Source organism: Schistocerca nitens, chromosome 4 (genome assembly GCF_023898315.1).
Source record: "Schistocerca nitens isolate TAMUIC-IGC-003100 chromosome 4, iqSchNite1.1, whole genome shotgun sequence".
Lineage (NCBI taxonomy): Eukaryota > Metazoa > Arthropoda > Insecta > Orthoptera > Acrididae > Schistocerca > Schistocerca nitens.
In genome coordinates this window covers 878,839,586-878,862,191 of record NC_064617.1, presented here as the reverse complement: position 1 = coordinate 878,862,191, position 22,606 = coordinate 878,839,586, and the positions used below count along the sequence as shown (strand labels likewise).

The window sequence follows — 22,606 nt, the reverse complement described above, 5'->3', positions numbered from 1 at the left end:
AACCGCACGTTTTACCTCCAGTGACAGTTCAGCTTAAAACATTCACATCTTCTTTGCTGTACTGTTGAAGGAAATTCAGAGCACTGGCTATTAGATTGATTTTGTACCAACTATACAGCGTTTTTGGTAGCCAAGGCAAGGATAGCTTTTGGTAGTTAAGCATTCTGTAATAATTTCATAAAGAACAGTTCTTGAAACTTCAAATTTTTTAGACAAGTACAAGATTGGGAACTGTTTTTGAACTTTTGTATTAATTTTCTGCAGCAAGTCTTCAGTGATTACAGATGTTCATTTGCTTCACACGTGGACATGAATATTTAGTCATCCATAAATGCGCAAATTCATTTTTTTATCATTCCATTGCTCATGTGCACAGGAAAAATCACAGTTGGTGGGACTATCAATTAACTGATGATTTTAAAAAAGCATAAACAAATATAAACACAGATGAACCTTCCATTACGGTGTCAGAGGGTAACCAATAAAAGCAGCAGCTACTCTGCAATTCAACATAAAGTATGAGAAAGAACTTCTAGCTTTAGTCTATTGTAGCTCACTGGAGTCATTCTTGCTTTCATATATGGTCATCAAATGCTTACACAAGACTATTGCTAATATCAGTTACACCTACATCTATACTCTGCAAGCAATGGGTACTTACTTCCCCCCTTTCTTGTTACATTCACAAATGGTGGATTTCAACAGAAATCCTGTTCGTGATGCACAACACTTCTCTTGTAACATGTGCCAATGGATTCTATCGAGCATCTGCGTAATGCTTTCCCACCATGTGAACAATCATGTGACAAGCATACCACTCTTCTTTGGATGCTAGGAGATTCCAGTGGCACCAGAGGCATCACAGCTTTTGCCATTGCTGCTGCAACTTCACCGCAGTTTAGGGCAGTGGCCTAAAGGATGTTGACTGTGGCCGATGCAATTTCTAGCTGTTGCTGGACAGCAGCCAGTTCCCTGTCTCTGCCCACAACACAGTGCCTATCAAATTCCTACTGTTTTAAAAACTATATGAAATCACAAATAAATTTACAAATCAGTGCAAGTCACAGAGGTTGCATAGATTAACTAAATAAAGTGGCACTAGCACTTCTAGGAGTGAAAAACTAAGCTACAATTAACTCAGTCTACACGAATGATTGAAAAATACACAATCGTTTACAATATAATAAATAGCACTATTAAAAACAAATAAATACACAGCTACAGTTCAATTTTACTCAGTAGTACTTCAGAAAACTACTAACAAATTGATGTATACAAACTATATGCTGCTGCTGCTAGACTATTTGCTGCTCTATGACTGGAGCTCTACTGTTGTTGAACATTGTTTATATTTGTGTAATATGGTCTTGCTGGAGACTATCTCCACTATAGGAATCATCGTGGATTCTGCAAATAAGAATGTTGTGAAACCCAGACTGCTGCGTTGTTTCACAAGACCCGGAAGGCATTAGATACTTACAGTCAGGTCAAAGCTGTAATCTTCAACTTCCATAAGGTATTCAATACAGTCCACACTGTTGTCTAGTGAACAAAATAAGAGCTTACAGAGTGTAGATAATCTCTGTTATTGGATTGAAGAGTTCCTAGCAAATAGAATATAGCACTGACAGCCCAAGTTCAGGATCTTGTTCAAAAACTGAATGCTGCTAGATTTACTATTAGAACCGTATCTGCTATAAGCGAGGGTTCAACTCAAAAAGTAGTCTCCTTTGCTTATTTTATTCACTTCTGGCATACATCATTATATTCTGGGATAACTCTTCCCTTTCACAAAGGATATTTTTGGCTCAGAAATGTGCAGTTTAAGCAATATGTCCTGTAAGTTCGCGAACCTCTTGTCGACCTGTGTTCAGGAATATGGGAATTTTGACACTGATCTCTCAATATTTATTTTCTTTAACAATTAGCATGCGGCTGACGTAATATTACATCTTCAGAATGAAACAGAATTGTGCGGCCGATATAATATTATGTCTTGGCAGTTACAATGTTTCTCTGTGGAGTCAAATGTATATTTACGACTCCTGCGAAGTCTGAGTGGTCTGCAGGCTTCGTAGTTTCAACTGCGAGCACTAGATAGAAGCAGCGAACTCAGTGGAATACTTTGTGTTTATGAGAGACTTTGTTATTGTAACTTACTTCGTAGACATTGTCTGGCATTGGCAGCCTCTCAGTTTCATTTGTTTTGAGTGTTTTCGTGTTGATTTTCTTTTCGATATGTACAGTGAACAGGATAAACGTTTGGAGCAAATGATTTATGAAGTTGTTGATGAGTTTGCATATGGCGAAATAGGGCTGTCTGATGATGATTCGGATTATACATTGTCTGAAATAGTGGTAAGTCAAGATTTGTTTCAGATTTAGTCACTGCAAATGGTTCTTTTGTTAGGTTCCCAGAATTTTATATTATGAATTATGCTCCTGCAAGTACTTCAGGTAATGAATCATACCATGTTTTGCCTTCTACATCTGCGAATACTCACAGTAGAAAAAGAAGTAGAAGTGACTGATGGTGGCTGGACAGATGTTGACGAAATTCCTGATGTAGCTGTATACACAGGACCTCAAGGATTGGTACAGAATGTATCTATTAATGAATCAAGTGATTCTTCAGATATATTCTTCTATTTCTTCAACTATACTCTCGTAACAACAATGGAACAACAGACAAATTGTTATGCCAGGCAAAAACTTGCTAAGCTGTGGTCTGACAATAATCTTCTGCCTAATTCTAGGTGCAAACAGTGAAAAACTGTAACAATTGCAGATATGAAAAAATTCCTTGCTATTTTGCTGCATATGGCAATAACTGAGAGGCCAGACATGAAGAGCCACTGGAGTACTGATCCTGTCGTCAGCTGTAATTTTTGTCCCAGTGTTTTGTCAAGAGATAAATTTATAAACATTTTATCTATGTTTCACCTCAATGATAACACAAAGGCAAAAAAGAAAGGTGAACCAGGTTTTGATGCACTTTATAAAGTTAGACCTCTCCGTAATTCATTGAGAGAGAAATTCCAAAACTTTATTATCCAGAGGAAACAGTAATAACAGTCGAAGGAATTTGTCCCTACAGAGAAAGAGTAGGCTTGGCTTCAAGGTTTGTATGGCCAATAAACCAACCAAATATGGTTTGAAGCTGTACATTTTGGCTGAATCAAGACCAGGATATATCTGGAATTTTGATTTATACCATGGAAGAGATGAGACAGTAGACGATAGTGCTTCTAACATTGTGAAGCGTTTGACCAATAAGCTTTAGAATAGGCATGAGCTATTCTTGCCTGTCGTAAGAGGCAACTAAAAGGAGTCTCACACCTTTTGGCCTTTATGTGATGGTCCCCTGTAGGGTTTGATCTACATTTTTCAAAATTTTCCTGAAGAGTGAGCCAATAGGGGAAGTGCACCTTACATGGTGCATTATGTCCATCGTGCATTGAGATCTTTAGCCCACTTTCTTGTCATGACATTACAGTCCCACTCATCCTCCATCTCTTGAGCAAGGACACCTACCTGGGTGCGTTTTCCTCCACCCACTATGCAATGTTGTTTTCTTTGCCGACGATGGCCGTGGAATTCTTTGCACCTCGTATCCAGCACAGTAGCCAGTCTGTTGTGGTGGGGCCGCCATGTACCCTGTTGGTTGTAGCCCCCTGACTACAAAGGGATCGCTGGGCTGATGCCTGCGCCATTAACTCCCCATGTATGGCAAGGAGTAGGTGTACATCACCCTGGGGCATTGGGACTCACCGAGCGAGGTGGCGCAGTGGTTAGCACACTGGACTCGCATTCGGGAGGACGACGGTTCAATCCCGTCTCCGGCCATCCTGATTTAGGTTTTCCGTGATTTCCCTAAATCGTTTCAGGCAAATGCCGGGATGGTTCCTTTGAAAGGGCACGGCCGATTTCCTTCCCAATCCTTCCCTAACCCGAGCTTGCGCTCCGTCTCTAATGACCTCGTTGTCGACGGGACGTTAAACACTAACCACCACCACCACCATTGGGACTCCCGGCAATGGCCATCCTGCCAGGTGGCCTTTGCTGCAGCTGGGTGGCGCCTGTGGGGAGGGCCCCTGGTTGGAGTGGATAGCATCAGGGTGGATGACAAGTGATGAAGCATACCACATCATCACTTGCTGGTGATCAAATGCCAGAAGTCTCTAAGCGTTCCAAGTCTCAGTACAATGCAAGGAAGTATGATCCTAAATCATTCCCCTCCCTGGCCCCAACATGGGAGGAACGCCAAGCTAAGGATGGTAGCAAATCTTATTCGCCCAGGTACCTCGTATATACGAGAGCTGATGGTGACTCCTTTGTCTCAATGAAGCCTCAGTTTTTTGTAGAGCATTTAGAGGACAAGTTTGGAGAGGTGGAGGGCTTGTCCAAAATATGGTCAGGGTCAGTCTTCATAAAAACGGCATCCTCTGCCCAGTCCAGGGCATTATTTGTTTGTGACAAGTGGGGGGATGTTTCCGTTACCATCATGCCTCACAAGAGATAAATATGGTCCAGGGTATTGTATTCCACAGGGACCTTCTTTTGCAGTCTTATGACGAGCTGTGCGCCAACTTAGAGCGACAAGGAGTTCATTGCGTCTGGTGCATACATAGGGGTCCGAGGGATAATCAGGTTGCCACCGGTGCCTTCATCTTGGCCTTCGAGGGTGACGCATTACCCGAGAAAGTCAAGGTGATAGTCTACTGCTGTGATGTCAAGCCATATATCCCTCCCCCAATGCGGTGCTTTAAGTGCTGCAAGTTCGGCCATATGTCTTCCCGCTGTACTTCCAGCATCACATGTCGAGATTGTGGATGTCCATCCCATCCCAATACTCCATGTACCCTGCCTCCTATCTGTGCCAGCTGCAGAGACCATCATTCCCCTTGCTCACCAGACTGCAGGATTTTACAGTGAGAAAGGAAAATCTTCTTCGACTTCTCTCGTCAGACCCTCAGACACAGTGGATGTAGCCTGTTCTGGTGGCAGCAGGTGACCCTGAGGCATAGACTGCCTCATTGAGTGTTTCATGCTTTCTCAGTGTCACAATCATGTCATCCTCCAGTGGAATTGCGGCGATTTTTTTTCCACCACCTGGCTGAGCCACAGCAACTGTTAAGCTTTATACCTGCTTTTTGCATTTCCCTCCAGGAAACATGGTTCCCAGCAATGCAGACTCCTGCCCTTTGCGGCTGCAGGGGATATTACAAGAACCGTAGCGAATATAATAGAGTGTCAGGGGATGTTTGCATTTATGTCCTGAACTCGGTATGTAGTGAACCTGTGTCTCTTCAAACTCCTCTTGAAGCTGTGGCCGTCAGGATATGTACAACGCAGGAAACAACTGTCTGCAACGTATATCCAGATGGTGTGGTACCCCTGAACATATTGGCTGCACTGATTGATCAACTCCATAAACCTTTCCTACTTTTGGGAGATTTTAACACCCATAACCCCCTTGTGGGGTAGCACCATGCTTACTGACCGTGGCAGAGATGTCGGAAATTTACTGTCCCAATTTGACCTCTGCCTCTTAAATACTGGGGCCGTCACACATTTCTGTGTGGCTCTTGGTAGTTACTCGACCATTGATTAATCAATTTGCAGCTGAGGACTTCTCCCATCTATCCACTGGAGAGCACATGACGACCTGGGTGATAGTGACCACTTGCCCATCTTCCTGTTACACTCCTGGCGTCTTGCTTTGATGCCTACCCAGATGGGCTTTAAACAAGGCAGACTGTGTAGCCTTCACCTCTGCTGTCACTGCTGGATATCCCCCACATGGTGCCATCGATGTTGTGATTGAGCAGGTCACTACAATGATCATTTCTGCGGCGAAAAACGTGATCCCTCCTTCTATAGGGTACCCCCAACAAAAGACAGTCCCTCGGTGGTCGCCGGAAGTTGCTGAGGCAATTAAAGAGCATCGACAAGATCTACAGCAACCTAAGCGGCACCCTTCCTTAGAGCAGCTAATAGCCTTTAAGCGGCTCCGTGCACATGTTCACCTGCTTATAAAATGACGGAAACAGGAATGTTGGGAGAGATACATGTCGACCATTGGGTGCCATGTCACCTTCCCAATTCTGGACAAGATCAGACGTCTTTTTGGGTACTAGAACCCAACAGTTTTCCCTGGCGTTAACATCAATGGCCTGCTCTCTACCAACACAAACACGATTGCCATGCACTTCACTGAGCACTATGCTTGAGCCTCTGCGTCGGAGAACTGCCCCCCCAGCCTTTTGCACCCTCAAACAGTGGATGGAAAGGAAAGTCCTCTCATTCAGTACTCGTCTCTGTGAACCCTATAACGCCCCATTTACAGAGTGGGAGCTCCTCAACACCCTTGCACATTGCCCCGACACAGCTCCTGGGCCAGATTGGATCCACAGTCAGATGATTAAAAATCTCGTCTGATTACAAGTGACATCTCCTTGTCATTTTCAACTGAATCTGGTGCGATGGCGTCTTTCCATAGCAGTGGCAGGAGAGAACCATCATTGTGGTGCTAAAACCCGGTAAAAATCTGCCTGGTGTGGATAGCTATCGGCCCATCAGCCTCACCAATGTTCTCTGTAAGGTGCTGGGACATATGGTGTGTCGACGGTTGAGTTAGGTCCTGGAGTTACGTGACCTACTGACTCCATGGCAGGGCAGCTTCTCCCAGGGTCGCTCTACCAATGATAATCTTGTGTTCCTTGAGTCTGCCATCTGAACAGCCTTTTCCTGATGCCAACACCTGGTTGTCATCTGTTTGACGTACGTAAAGCACACGACATGACCTGGCGGCATCATATCCTTGCCACATTGTATGAGTGGGGTTTCCGGGGCCTACTCCCGATTTTTATCCGAAACTTCCTGTCGCTTGGTACTTTCCGTGTCCTAGTCAGTGCCTTCCATAGTCCCCTTGCATTCAGGAGAATGGCGTTCTGCAGGGCTCCGTATTGAGTGTATCTCTATTTTTAGTGGCCATTATCAGCCTAACACCAGTTGTTGGGCCGTCAGTCTCCCCTTCTCTGTGGGCGGATCACTTCTTCATTACGTATTGCTCCTCCAGTACTGGTGTTGCTGAGTTGTGCCTACAGGGAGCGATTCACAAGGCGCAGTCATGGGCTCTAGCCCACGGCTTCCAGTTTTCAGCTGCAAAGTCATGTGTCATGCACTTACGGCGCCGTTGTACTGTTCATCCGTAACCAGAACTTTATCTTAATGACGATCTGCTCACTGTAGTGGAGACGTATCGATTCTTAGGTCTGGTTTTCGACAGCCGATTGACTTCGCTGCCTCACCTTCGTCAGCTTAAGCGGGAGTGCTGGCAGCACCTCATTGCTCTCCGCTGCCTGAACAAAATCAACTGGGATGCAGATCGCTCTATGCTGCTGCAGCTCTACAGAGTTCTTGTTCACTCCCGCCTTAACTATGGGAGTCTGGTTTACGGTTCGGCGGTGCCCTCAGTGTTGCATTTACTCGACCCAGTGCACCACTGTGGTATTCACCTAGCGACGGGAGCTTTTAGAAACAGTCTGGTGACTAGTGTCTTGGTGGAGGATCCAACATGCACAACTGCTCACCAGTTATGTTGCACACATTTGTAGTTCTCCTGAGCATCCGAATTACCGTCTCCTTTTCGCACCTGTGGCAGTTCATCTCCCACATCGGCTGCCCAGATCAGGGCTCACGATTGAGTTTGGCCTTCTTCCGAACTGGAGTCCTTCCCTTTGCCACCTCTACTCGAGGTCCATTTACGCACACCTCCATGGCCTACACCTTGGCCGAAGCTTCATCTGGACCTTTTTGCATGGCTCTAAGAACTCTGTTAACCCCACTTCTCTCCGCAGTCACGTCCTCTCGCTTCTTGACGTTTTCCAGGTCTCTGAAGTTGTTTACACCGATGGCTGATGGTAATGTTGGCTTCACCTATGTCCACAGAGGCCATATTGAACAGCATTCCTTGCCCACTGGCTGCAGTGTATTCACTGCAGAGCTGTGGCCATATCTCGTGCACTTCAGTACATCCGTCCCTGTTCTGGTGAGTTGTTTCTTCTCTGTTTTGACTCCCTGAGCAGCTTACGAGATATCGACCAGTGCTACCCTCGCCATCCTTTGGTGGCGGACATCCAAGAGTCCATCTCTGCCCAGGAACGCTCCAGTCATTCATTGGTGTTTGTGTGGACCCCAGGACATGTCGGAATCCCAGGCAATGAACTTGCTGGCCAAACAGGCTACGTGTTCTGTCTTACGCCGCAAGGTTTCTCGGCTTTGGGAGATAGAGTGTCATAACAGTATGCTCAACAAACTGTGTGTCATTAAGGAGACTGCGAATGTGTGGAAGTCTTCCATGAGGGCTTCTCGCAGGGAATCAGTTGTCCTTTGTCGGCTCCGCATTGGCCATACGTGGTTCACACGTGGTTACCTCCTCTGTCACGATGACCCACTGCAGTGTCACTGTGGCTCCCAAATGACAGTCATCCACCTCTTGCTGGACTGCCCACTTTTAGCCGCTCTGCGGCAGACTTTTAACTTTCCTAGTTCCCTACCTTCGGTGTTGGGCGATAATGCCTCAATGGCAGCTTTAGTTTTACATTTTATTCATGAGGGTGGGTTTTATCATTTGATTTGAGTTTTAGCGCTTGTCCTTTGTCCCTGTGTGTCCTCCACCCTAGGGCTTTTAGGGTGGAGGTTTTAATGTGCTGCAGAGTGGCTGGCTTCTCCTTTTTTATTCTCATGCTCAGCCAGCCATGGTAATCTGCTTTCTTATTTTTAATCTCTTCTCCCTGTTTCTTGCATCTCTCTGTGGTTTTCTTGTCCTGTTTTGTCCATTGTAGTGTTTATTGTCCTTCTGTTGGTCTTCTGGATCTTCCTGTCTTCTATTATTGTGCCGTACGTCGTCTTTGTTTTCTTATTTCCCTCGGGTAATTGTTCTACTGTGAACAAGGGACTGATGACCTCACAGTTTGGTCCCTCTCCCTCCCCCCCCCCCCCCCCTCCCACCCTTTTAAACCAACCAACTAACTAACCAACCAACCAACCAATCAATAAGCTTCTGGGTAAAGGGCACACTGTGTATGTTGATCATTTCTACACAAGTGTTCAATTAGCTGAAGGTAATACTGGTCTTGTTGGGGGCAGTGATGAAAAACAGGAAAGGACTTCCAAAACCGCTAAAAGAGATCAAAGCTGAAAAAAGGAGAACAGGTCTTTCATTGCAAAGGGAATGTGCTCGCCTTGTGCTGGAAAGGTAAGAGATATTTGGATGATCAGCACAAGGCACACAGCTAAACTGCAGAGTGTCAGAACAAGAAGAGCAATGGAGCAACTGAAACCTGCAGCAATTGTTGACTACAGTAAAAACAAAGCTGGCTTGGACCTATTTGATCAATGACTATTGTATGGGGCTCTGGATCACAAGACTGTGAAGTGGTGGAGGAAACTAGCTGTACATTGCAAAATAATGGCAGTACCAAATGCCTCCATACTGCATAACATAATCAAAAAGAGAAAAAAAAAACTTGTCACCTCTCAGTTTATTCAAGAAGTATGTGCAGGATTGGTGTTGTTTGCTGGGGATTCAACAGAGTGCTTTCCACGTGGATCATGAAAAGTAGCACGACTCTCAGAAAAACACTTCCCTAATCATGTCAACATTCCAGTATGGAAGAAAAAAGGATAAAGGAGATGTGTGGTGTGTAGCAAAAAGCAGAAATGTGCAACACAGAAGGCGGGAACAAAGGACACTTCATATGAGTGCACTGAATGTAATGTTGGGTTGTGTATCCCCCCTGCTTGAAAGTTTATCACACCGTTTTCCACTATGGATGATAAATCGTGTACTTAACTTATGGCCTATTGTTGTTTTTCTTTATTTCAAACGTTTTGTAAATATTTTTAGAGGATAATAACATGTTTCATTGTATATAACAGTACTGTAATTCTTTTTCAATTTTTTTTTCCGGCCGTAAATATCACTGACTTGAAATTTCATTGGTGCCTTCAAATTTTAAATTATTGACCCCAGAATTCCAAGAATTAGCAGCTTTCACTCAGTTAATACTAGGCAAAAATCAAATCTGCATTTGGATCACACCTTCCTTGACTCTTGTGCAGAAAGGCATGCAGCATTCTGTAGCATCCATTACAGTGGGCTACCACTTGAATTGAACAATCTTGTGGGTAATCCTCGCACATTCAAATCCAAACTGAAGAATTTCCTCATGTATCAGTCCTTCTGTTCTATCTACACCTTCATACATACTCTGTAAGCCACTGTACAGTGCATGGTTGTGTGTGTGTGTGTGTGTGTGTGTGTGTGTGTGTGTGTGTGTGTCTGTGTCTGTCTGTGTGGTGGTGGTGGTGGTGGTGGTGGTGGTGGGGGGGGGGGGGGGTTGACCCGTACCATTACTGGTTGTATCCTTTTCTGTTCCACTCACAGATAGAGCAAGGGAAAAACGAGTGTATGGGAGCTAATTTCTCATATCTTATTTTTGTGGCACTTACGTGAAATGGGTGGCAGGGAGTTCCTGGAAAAATTAAGCTATCCCCCATGTTACATTGCCGACTGTGGTAATATGCACTTGTAGCTTGTCATCTGCATGGGATTCATCTACATTATATTTTATTAATGTTAAGTTCATGTACTGACTCGTTTCATGACCGTGGAGATTTGCTTCTCAATTTGGCACTATGGAACTAGAAGTGTAAAGTAAATAAATAATTAAAAAACGTCATCCTTACTGGAGAAAAATCTTTAGACATTAAAGAAGCTTCAGGCATACTGCAAATGGGTATTACAGGACCATTACTATTCACAATATATAGATTGAAAAAAAAAAATAGTGCACCTGGAAAGATAATGTCAATTTGGATACGATGATGGCATGTGCCATGTGGAGCATAATAGATGTACTGATAATGATTTCAACGTTGTCCACCAACAGGTAGCATAGTGGCATAGTTACCAAAGTGCCATCTGTGTCTACCCTTTAATAGGGAATGCTCATAGCCAGAAGGCTGAATGTAATGCGAACATGTGAAACAAGCAGACAGCCATACCATAGAGACACACTCTTACTTCCTACAGCCAATTGAGCGAGTTCCACAGAGGTCAACCTGTGGCCTTCTGAATGGCAGGATTGCCCTTTTGGAGAACTGCAACACAAGATGGACATGCTGAGTCAGTTGTGCACGATGCTGGTATCAGTGGTCACGTGAACATTCTCACACCTGTAGATGAGGTTGTGGCACAGACGACTGCCAGGATCTTCATATTTTAAGGGCAGTAGTGGCAGATCGTACACCTACCACAGTACAAATAAGAGATGTGTCAACATGGACTGCTGCAAACCAGTTATTAAAAGTGGGACTATGGGCACGCACACTTCTGGCCCATTTTCCACTTCTGCCACAGCATCAACATGTGACTGGTGCCATCGGAAGATCACTTGGAAGATGGAATGGTGCACTGTGGTCTCCAGCTATGAAAACAGATTCTGCCTATGTACAAGTGATGGTCGTTCATGCATACAATGTAGATCTGTTGAGTGCTGCCTCGTAGACACACAGGCCTCACCCAAAGCCTTATGGTCTGGGGTGCGATAAGCTGCAACTCTCATTCAACCTTGGTGTTTCTGGAGGGGATGTTAAGTAGCACTCAGTATGTGTAGAATGTTGTTAGACCCATTCTTTTGTCATTCTTGCAACAGGAAGCTGATGTATTGTTCCAACAGGATAACGCTCACCCACACACTGCCAATGAAACTCACTGTACTCTGAAAGACATGCAGCAACTTCCCTGCTCAGCATGATCTCCGAACTTGTCTCCAATTGGGCTCATGCAGGATACGATGGGAAGAGAAGTGACTTGTGCGATTCATCAACCAACAACTCTTACAGAACTACATGGACAGCATGAGCAGGTGTAGAATAATGTATCCCAGGACAATATTTGCCAGAGTCAATACCTGCAATGCTGCCTGTGTGGTACACCACGTCCTAATATGGGTGTTCTGACAGGAGTCAATATCTGGTACCTCTGAACCGGTTGTGCTATTGATCTGTAAATGTAATTATTTCATGTACCCCATATGCACTGTTGCAACGATAAATCTTGAGTGAATTGGAGACCTCTAAAAGGGTGTACTGTTTTTTTCCTAGCTGTGTATAACTAACCTAGTGGACAAAACTGGAAGCTTCACGTGGGTGTTCGCTGATGATGCATAAATGGAGGTCTGAATGGTAGAAAAATGTAGTAGAATGCTGAGAATCCTGCAGAGTACAAACACTTGGTGTATGATTTAGAAGCTGACCCTTAACATCAACAAATATAAAGTACTTGGCATAAAGGTAGAAAAATCTGTAATTGTTTGAGTACACAGTTACTGAAAAATTACTTGAAACATCCAGTCCATTAAACATCTGGGAATATGCATGGTATTAAGTAGAATGACGGTTAAACCCAGTCGTAATGAATTCAGATGCTAGACTGAGATTTGTTGGTCGAAACCTCAGGAGAAGCCATGAACAAAGAACGTAGCTTGCAATACCCTCATTTGATGGATACTTGAGTATTGTTCCTTAGTCTCGTAACCTTACCACAGGTTCATTTACCAGGTGTGAAAGCATCACACAGATGTTCGTCCAACTGGAGTGGCAAACGCTACAGGAGAGTCATTGCGCATCACGGTGTGGTTTACTGTTAAAATTCCGATAACTTGCATTCCTTGAAGAGTCAGTTGATATGTTGCTTCCTCCTACATATATCTCATCTCACAGAAAGATCATGAAGGTAAAACCAGAGAGATTAAAATTCATACAGAGGTATTTGCAATGGGTCAAACAGGTCAAGTTCGAGGGGGAAAGTGATATGTATATTAACTGAAAAAAGTAAAATGTGAGATTCATCAGTATAATGTTAATGGAAAGCCTGAGCCATGTACAGCAGATATAGTTCAGTCACTGATGAAACACATGAAGCCAATAGATTTGAATAAAACACAGAGAAACAATGCTGCGACACAGGCATATGTGAGCTGGATTTCAGCAGTATAGGTAGAAAGATTAGAGTTCACAATTCCATTGAGATTAAGGAAATTGGAAATTCTGCACTAGGTCTGTTGAACAAGGATGGGGGGATGGAACTGCAAACCTGTTTATGAGGGCAGTGCAGTAAGTATCTGTGTTTGAAGGCAGATGGCACTGCCAACACCAGTTGGTGTTTGCATTTTATGCTGCAATCTTTTAGACACCACTTGTTAAAATGACTGTGATTCACAGGTCAGTTTGGATTTAAAGCCATTTCACTAAGTTGTGCTATGTATTTTCGCCAGTTGGAGAAAGTGCAATATTGTTTGGTGGTTAATATTTTTGGTTTTGTATGGAAAAAGCATGACAAGATAAAAGCGAAATTGAATGCTTTTATGGCTACCCTTCACTGTCAGTGACAAGAGTTAAACATCATTTCGACAAATTTAACTGTGGCCTCATTATCAGTTTTTGATGAGGATTGTCTAGGATACCTGGCAGATGTACCTGCTGAAGAAATCAGTGATGTAATCCAAAACATGATTCTCACTGATTATCGAATGAAAGTGTACAAAGTAGAAGAGGCCATAGGTGTGTTGATATATTATGTGACTGGATGCTGATAAAACAAATCACTGAGTATTGGGTTCAGTGATTGATGACAACAAGCAGTCACAGCTTTCAACTGCATAGCTTTGTTTGCAGCAATTTAAGTGACATCTGCAGGACTTTTGTGTTAAGTTGTCACTGTCATAGTAGCTGTATTCCACATTTATTGTCCAAACCAAGCAACAATCAAAGCAGTTGTTATTTTCATGTGAATCTGCCTTAAAGAAGGTGAAGACTATCCCTTCAGTCAGAAAAATTATGGTGATATTTTTTGGGATGTGAAGAGTGTCGTACATAGACTTTTTAGAAAAAGGAAAAACTATCATTGTTCAAGACTAGAATGAGACACTGGACAGCTTAGAAAAAAAAGTGTTTCACTTTGACATTGTGCTAACACATTGGTCTCAAGTTGTTGCCACAAAACTGCATGAATTGTGTTGTGAAATGTTGGCACATCCACCCCCATCTCCCACAGTCATCTGACCTGGGTCCCTATGACTTTCTCTTCTTCTTCTTCTTCTTCTTTTTCTTCTTCTTCCCAAACATAAAAGAATGCCTTGCAGGTAAAAAAGTTGTGCTTAAATGAAGTGGTCATCATTGAGAGAGGCGCCTTTTGATTAGCTTGACAATTACAAATTTTTGGAAGTGTTAAAAAAGTAGATGACCATTGGCAAAGTGTAGACCCTTAAACAGGGACTGTATTGAAAAACAATTTGTTTTGGAAAAAATGACGCTTCCACTCTTGTCCTGGGTTCTTACAGAACCAGATTCGTGTTGAAGCAATGCTGTCTGAACATAAAGCTGAAGGCGGCTGGCAGGAATAGTGTGTGCAAATTCTAAACAAGAACCTGGGAAGCATAACAAGAATCTGTGAGGATGTCTGCACTAGCGTTGCGTTGCTGTACATACCCCATATGGTACTGATCCCACTTTACTAAAGCAGTTGTTGTGCAACTATCATTGAGACATGCTAAGTATTACAAGCAATATGTGGCCTGCACGGTTGGAGAAGTTGTGTCTCACTGCAGTTTGATATGAAGTAGCAGCCAGAAAAGAGAAAACTAAAGCAACTCTATCATAAATTGTCTGTTCAGTTACCAGAAAGCACTTTCACAATTGAAGGCAAAAGGGAATTTCACTAAGAAATGCAAAGAAATGTTGTGTGCTAGATCCCAGCTCACTGAAATTTGGATCATACTTGGAAGATTCCCCTGTGGCCCACAGATGAATGGAATAGCTCCAAGTCACTCAACTGAGTCTACAAAGAGCAGGCATTGTCTGCAGGGGGAGTGATTGTTAAAACTAAGTTTTCGAAAACTTAGTTTTACAAGTTGCACTTTGTATTTTTTATTATGTTTGGTTTTGCTCTTCAAATGAACAAGGGTACCACCTGAAGATGCAGTTTAAAGTTGGCTGACAGTGGCTAGGATTGCCTTTACAGTTGGCTGACAGCTCTAAAGATTAATTTGCCTGTACTATAGTACTTAAACTTATGTTCAAAGTACAGTAGTAAATGATGACATTGATGGCGCCAAAAATGAAAGTGACAGTCAGCTTCATCTATGGTGCTGTCAGTGTCAGCGTCATCATTTACTACTGTACTTTAAACATAAGTTTAAGTACTAAGGTACAGCCAAATTAATCTTCAGAGCTGTCAGCCAACTGTAAAGGCTAGATAACGCTGTCAGCCGACTTTAAACTGCATCTTCTGATGATGCCTTTGTTCATTTGAAGAGCGAATCCGGTCATAATGAAAAATGCAAATTGTGACTTGCGGCTGTTTTCGAAAACTCAACTGATTCTGTTCCAGTATCACGGGAGTAGGACTAATCACCAGAGGCGGCCTTTCAGTGTGGAGTCTATTCGGTGGAATGAGGGTCAGAGCAGACCTGGAGGACTTAGCAAAACCTATGATCAGTGCACACGCAAGATTGACAAGTTCTGTTTTGCAGTTGTTTAGTATTTGTAATGTTTATATTTTGTCTGTAGTTAAGATGTGTACATATACAGGGTGGTCTATTGATAGTGACTGGGCCAAATATCTCACGAAATAAGTGTCAAACGAAAAAACTACAAAGAACGAAACTTGTCTAGCCTGAAGGGGGAAACCAGATGGCGCTATGGTTGGCCCGCCAGATGGCGCTGCCATAGGTCAAACGGATATCAACAGCATTTTTTAAAATAGGAACCCCCATTTTTAATTACATATTCATGTTGTATGTAAAGAAATATGAATGTTTTAGTTGGACCACTTTTTTCGCTTTGTGATAGATAGTCACAAACATATGGCTCACAATTTTAGACGAACAGTTGGTAACAGGCAGGGTTTTTAAATTAAAATATAGAACGTAGGTACGTTTGAACATTTTATTTCCGCTGTTCCAATGTGATACATGTACCTTTCTGACCTTATCATTTCTGAGAACGCATGCTGTTGCAGTGTGATTACCTGTAAATACCACATTAATGCAATAAATGCTCAAAATGATGTCCGTCAACCTCAGTGCATTTGGCAATATGTGTAACGACATTCCTCTCAACAGTGAGTAGTTCGCCTTCCGTAATCCCCGCACATGCATTGACAATGCTCTGACGCATATTGTCAGGCTTTGTCGGTGGATCACGATAGCAACTATCATTCAACTTTCCCCACAGAAATAAATCTGGGTATGTCAGATCCGGTGAACGTGCGGGCCATGGTATGGTGCTTCGACAACCAATCCACCTGCCATGAAATATGCTGTTCAGTACCGCTTCAACCGCACGCGAGCTGTGTGCCAGACATCCATCATGTTGGAAGTACATTGCCATTCTGTCATGCAGTGAAACATCTTGTTGTAACATCGGTAGAACATTATGTAGGAAATCAGCATACATTGCACCATTTAGATTGCCATCGATAAAATGGGGGCCAGTTATCCTTCCTCCCATAATGCTGAACCATACATTAACCTGCCTAGGTCGCTGATATTCCACTTGTCGCAGCCATCGTGGATTTTCCATTGCCCAATAGTGCATATTATGCTGGTTTACGTTACCGCTGTTGGTGAATGATGCTTCGTTGCTAAATAGAACGCGTGCAGAAAATCTGTCATTGTCCCGTGATTTCTCTTGTGCCCAGTGGCAGAACTGTACACAACGTTCAAAGTCATCGCCATGCAATTCCTGGTGCATAGAAATATGGCACGGGTGCAATTGATGTTGATGTAGCATTCTCAACACCGACATTTTTGAGATTCCTGATTCTCGCGCAATTTGTCTGCTACTGATGTGCGGATTAGCTGCAACAGCAGCTACTTGGGCAGCATCATTTGTTGCAGGTCGTGGTTGACGTTTCACGTGTGGCTGAACACTTCCTGTTTCCTTAAATAACACAACTATCCAGCGAATGGTCCTGACTGTTGGATGATGTCGTCCAGGGTACTGAGCAGCATACATAGCACACGCCCATTGGGCATTTTGATCGCAATAGCCATACATCAACATGATATCGACCTTTTCAGCAATTGGTAAACGGTCCATTTTAACATGGGTAATGTATCACGAAGCAAATACTGTCCACACTGTCGGAATGTTATGTGATACCACGTACTTATACGTTTGTGACTATTACAGCACCATCTATCACAAAGTGAAAAAAGTGATCCAACTAAAACATTTATATTTCTCTACATACTACACGAATATGTAATAAAAATGGGGGTTCCTATTTAAATAAACACAGTTGATATCCGTTTGACCTATGGCAGCGCCATATAGTGGGCCAACCATAGCGTCATCTGGTTTCTCCCTTCAAGCTAGACGAGTTTCGTTCTTTGTAGTTTTTTCGCTTGATGCTTATTTCGTGAGATATTTAGCCCGGTCACTATCAATGGACCATCGTGTATATTGCTTTTGGTAAGATAAATAAATGTAAATGTAGCCTCAGTCACAATAAAGGAAATTGTGCACATGTACAAGGAGTGTTACCGACATTTGTGCTCCATTTGTAATCTGCTGCAGGACGCCCTGAACAAAGCCGGTGGCGTTTTGTTCCTGGAGAATGACCAGCGCCTGGTAACGAGTCGCATCGAGCCACTCCTGCAGGCAGCTTTGAAGGGCGGCGCTGTCTTGAGCTGGGCCACGCACCACGCCACTTCTTCGCTCACACATCCCAAGATGTTTGACTACTTTCGCACGACTGCAGAAAACTTCCTGTTCCTGCGCATGGTGGAGATGAGTAGGCTGCTGCTGTACAACACGGCAGAAGTGCACAGGGAGCTGATGCTGCCATGGGTGCAGTGTGCCCTAACACAGGACTGCATTCACCCGATTGGTAAGCATGTCACAGGGTTAATCCTTCTGCACAAAACTGATGTTGCCCCTGTTGCATTTTCACTTCTAACATTGTCTGCAGCTGTGGAAAATCTGTTATTTTATGAGCTGCACCTCCCACTGAGACATCCTGCTTAATTTAAGCTCTGAAGTTGACTTTTTTTCTGATAATTGTTTAATTATATTATGGTGTTAAAAGTGTGATCCCATGCTGTTATGGTCTTCAGTTCGAAGATAGGTTTGATGCTGCTCTCCACATTAGCCTTCATCTGCAAGCCCCTTCATCTCTGCATAACTAATGAAACCTACATCCATTTGAACCTGGTTATAGTAGTCAAATCTTGGTCTACCTGTACAATCCCTCCCCACCCCCCTACCTTCCCCTCCTCCGCACCCACACCCCTATTCACACTATTTCCTACATTACCAAGTTAATCATTCATTGATCCGTTAGGATGTGTCTATCAATCTAGCTCTTTTTTTTTTTTTTTTTTTTTTTTTTTTTTTTTGTACCGAAGATGTGCCATGAATTTCTCTTCTCCCCCCTTCACTTCAGTTCCTTTTTGTTAGTTACCAATTGTTATATGCCGATTCAATACTTGTTACACAAAGACTTGTCCATGGAATGGATTTGTCTTTGTTCTGGATGGAGTTGCATTGAAGAATGTACTCACATTACACTAAAATACGGTTTTTACTTAACTGATTATCTTGAATTTGGCTTCATTGTCTTTTTATGGAGATACTATCCTTCTGCAGGTTTGCATTGTCGAAAGAACATTCACTGATGCTAGGATTCTGAAAGTCTGGTGAATCTCTATTTACAAAATAAAAAAAAAAAATGCACTTTGATTATTTGTATTTTAACTCTTCAAATACTAGAACACTAAAATATAACTCTCATTTGCTTCCTTGAGCTATCAGTTTCAGCTACAATGTCTGCTTTCTGCTACATCACAAACCTGGCTTGTCTCCATAACCGCACAACTTCCCACCAAGTGTCCACAAAGCAGCAGTACATTTAAAGCAAAGATATTTACATCATTGTCAAAGATATTAACTGATCTATTTGGCAAAAATTGGTAGATTTAAATTTACAGATTTTTATGTTAAATCTTCAAAATTATTCTAAACATATAAGATATAACTAATTATGTTTGAAATAATGAATTTTAATGGTTACAGTTTTATATGAGCATATAAATTTATACAATGAAATTATCAATACCCAACAGTGTTGAAGAATTCTGGATATGTCTCAGGCTTGATTACATCATACAGTCTACTGATACAATCTTCAGCGTTCTTCAGTAATTCCACATTTCAAAAGCTGCTGTCCTCATTTTGTTTGCACTGTTCAGCATTCACCTTTCACAATGATATAAGTTGCATTTTAGGCAAATACTTTCAGAAAACACTTCCTAAAACTTAAATTCATTTTAGAGGCCAACATATTGTTCATTTTCAGGAAATATTTTCTAGTTGTTGCCAGTCTGAATGTTATATCCTCTTTACTTATTAATTTCATCCATCATAAACAATGTTTTTTGAAAGCAGCAATTGTGTTGATAATGATTTAAATAGTAACGTACTGCTCCAGTTATGATTTTCAGGCATGACATATTTCAAGAATTTATTCCTATTTAACACCGAGCGAGGTGGCGCAGTGGTTAGCACACTGGTTTGATGCAGCTCTCCATGCTACTCTATCCTGTGCAAGCTTCTTCATCTCCCAGTACCTACTGCAACCTACATCCTTCTGAATCTGCTTAGTGTATTCGTCTCTTGGTCTCCTTCTACGATTTTTACCCTCCACGCTGCCCTCAAATGCTAAATTTGTGATCCCTTGATGCCTCAAAACATGTCCTACCAACTGATCCCTTCTTCTAGTCCAGTTGTGCCACAAACTTCTCTTCTCCCCAATCCTATTCAATACCTCCTCATTAGTTACGTGATCTACCCATCTTATCTTCAGCATTCTTCTGTAGCACCACATTTCGAAAGCTTCTATTCTCTTCTTGTCCAAACTGGTTATCGTCCATGTTTGACTTCCATACATGGCTACACTCCATACAAATACTTTCAGTAACGACTTCCTGACACTTAAATCTATACTCGATGTTAACAAATTTCTCTTCTTCAGGAACGCTTTCGTTGCCATTGCCAGTCTGCATTTTATATCCTCTCTATTTCGACCATCATCAGTTATTTTGCTCCCTAAATAGCAAAACTCCTTTACTACTTTAAGTGTCTCATTTCCTAATCTAATCCCCTCAGCATCACCCGATTTAATTTGACTACATTCCATTATCCTCGTTTTGCTTTTGTTGATGTTCATCTTATATCATCCTTTCAAGACACTGTCCATTCCGTTCAACTGCTCTTCCAAGTCCTTTGCTGTCTCTGACAGAATTACAATGTCATCGCCGAACCTCAAAGTTTTTACTTCTTCTCCATGAATTTTAATACCTACTCCGAATTTTTCCTTTGTTTCCTTTACTGGGTATGAATGGATTTTTCATGTGGGATACAGGACATCATAGGAGACAGGGGAGCTGGCATTTAAATCTTTCCAGTTTTCTCACTTGTGGAGCATTCAGTAGAAAGTTAGTGCTGTGAGTGCTGATGTAGGATTCAAGCCTGGAACCCTGCCTTTGGCTGACAGTGCTGTTACCGACTGGTGTGGCCTCTTAGCTCTAAAAGTTTCAAAGCAGTACACACACAATTGCGGAGTGAAAGATTCATTCTGTTTGAGAACACCCAGATACAAGTGTCCAGTTTGTCCACAAAGAAGAGAATGAGGGTTCTCTAATCTAAATTGACGGAAGTCGGTAGAGGTCAGTCGACTTCAGCCCACTCATGTTTTCTGTCTGTTTGCTGCCAGTCTCAGTGATCTAATTCAGAACCTTGCATATGTAGTCGTTCTGAAGTGAGTGTTGTGCTGTGTTGCACATTAATACATCTGTTGATGAGTGACAAAGTGGTTCCTGGGCCATCACTGGCAGTGCTACACACACTTTCCACTCACCAGAGTAGGGAAAGTGATAGTACTTTATAGATTGGGGCAAGAAAATGAATGTTGTGAGTGAGAGAGCAAAAGTAGAGATTTGTCCCACCTTCTCTCTTGGCTGATAGGGCGAACATTGACCTACATAGAAGCAAGCTTCAGTACTGTGAAAATAATTCAGAAATCTTACAAAGATAATTCTGGGAAACCACGATAAATATCTGGCAAAAAGAAGTAAATTTCAATTCAAATTATTCAGTTTGGAAGTGCTTTGAAGCAGCCTCCCCGTGTCTGAATTACTTCAGAGTTGTAACTTTGTTTCTGTGTGTAAAATTATCATTACTGATTGCAGCAATTCCTGGTTCTGTTTCCCTTGCATGGAGTCTTCTGAAACCACATGTGCAGTTTTGGAGGTTACACAATCCAAATGTTTACCCTGATGGGCAGTCAATTATGAGTGATAAACAAAAAAGAATTTCCTTTGATCCATTACATGACTACAGCAGAAAAAGCAATGGCTATTACTGCCACAATGCAAGTTTTACTTTGGCTCTTTTTAATTTTGAATTGTCTATGGGAAATGATTTGGGATTAGTAGCAACAAACACCATTATTCCACATGAAACCATCAATTTCGGTTTCATGAATCCTGTAAGCTTTTTTTATGCCTTTGTCTCAGTTTTTACTGCCGTACAAGTGCAGTTCATAGCAGTTGATGGCTAGTATGCACTGCGTGATGTAAACATAAATTGTTCCTCCCTCCCCTTCGATTGTCCTTCACCCTTGGTAGACTATGTGCTGAAAGTCGCTGGGCAGAGCTCGCTTCATCTTCTCCCTGCACCCCCCTCATAATTCTATTTTCTTCTTGTGAACAGCCTGTGCATACTCTGCAAGCCACCATAAGGTGCATGGCAGAGGGTAGCTTATGCCACTGTTAGTCATTTCCTTCCCTGTTCTACTCGCAAATAGAGCAAGGGAAAAACAGCAGTATGTTCGCCTCCTTATGATCCCTAGTTTTTCTTATCTTGTCTTTGCGGTCCTCATAGGAAATGTATGTTGGTGCCAGTGGAATCATTTTGCAGTCAGCTGCAAATGCTGTTCTCCAAATTCTTTCAGTAGTGTTTCACGGAAAGAACTCATATTTCCTCCAGAATTCCCATTTGAGTTCACAAAGCAGTTCCGTAATACATGATGATTGAACCTGCTGATTACAAATGTAGCAGTTTGCCTCCAAATTGTGTTGATGTCTTGCTCTAACTTGACTTGTTTGGGATTCAAAACAATTGAGCAGTACTCAAGAATGGGTTACATTACTGTTCTATACACCGTCTCCTTCACAGGTGAATTGTACTTCCCTAAAATTCTCCGAATAAACCAAAGTCAACCATTCACCTTACCTTTGTCTGTCCTTATGTGCTCATTCCATTTATATCACTTTGCGGTCCTACACTTGGATATTCAATCAGTTTGACTGTCTCAAGCAGCACACCACTAATTGTGTATTCAAAGATTACAGGATTGTTTTTCCTGTTCGTCTGTATTGACTTACATTTTTCCACATTTAGAACAAGCTGTCGTTCACCACACAAAATAAAAAAATCTGTCTGAGACATCCTGTACCCTTCGACAGTCACT

At 42.4% G+C, this 22,606-nt stretch overlaps 1 protein-coding gene across 2 annotated transcripts in view; it reads left to right on the top strand.

The window, feature by feature from the left end:
• Positions 1-22,606, top strand: part of LOC126253389 (uncharacterized) — a 65,709-nt gene that overhangs the window by 23,878 nt on the left and 19,225 nt on the right. For both annotated transcript variants that reach the window (XM_049954683.1, XM_049954684.1), the window contains exon 5: positions 17,653-17,965. In XM_049954683.1, coding sequence (XP_049810640.1) covers positions 17,653-17,965 — 313 coding nt within the window. The remainder of the gene's footprint in view (positions 1-17,652; positions 17,966-22,606) is intronic.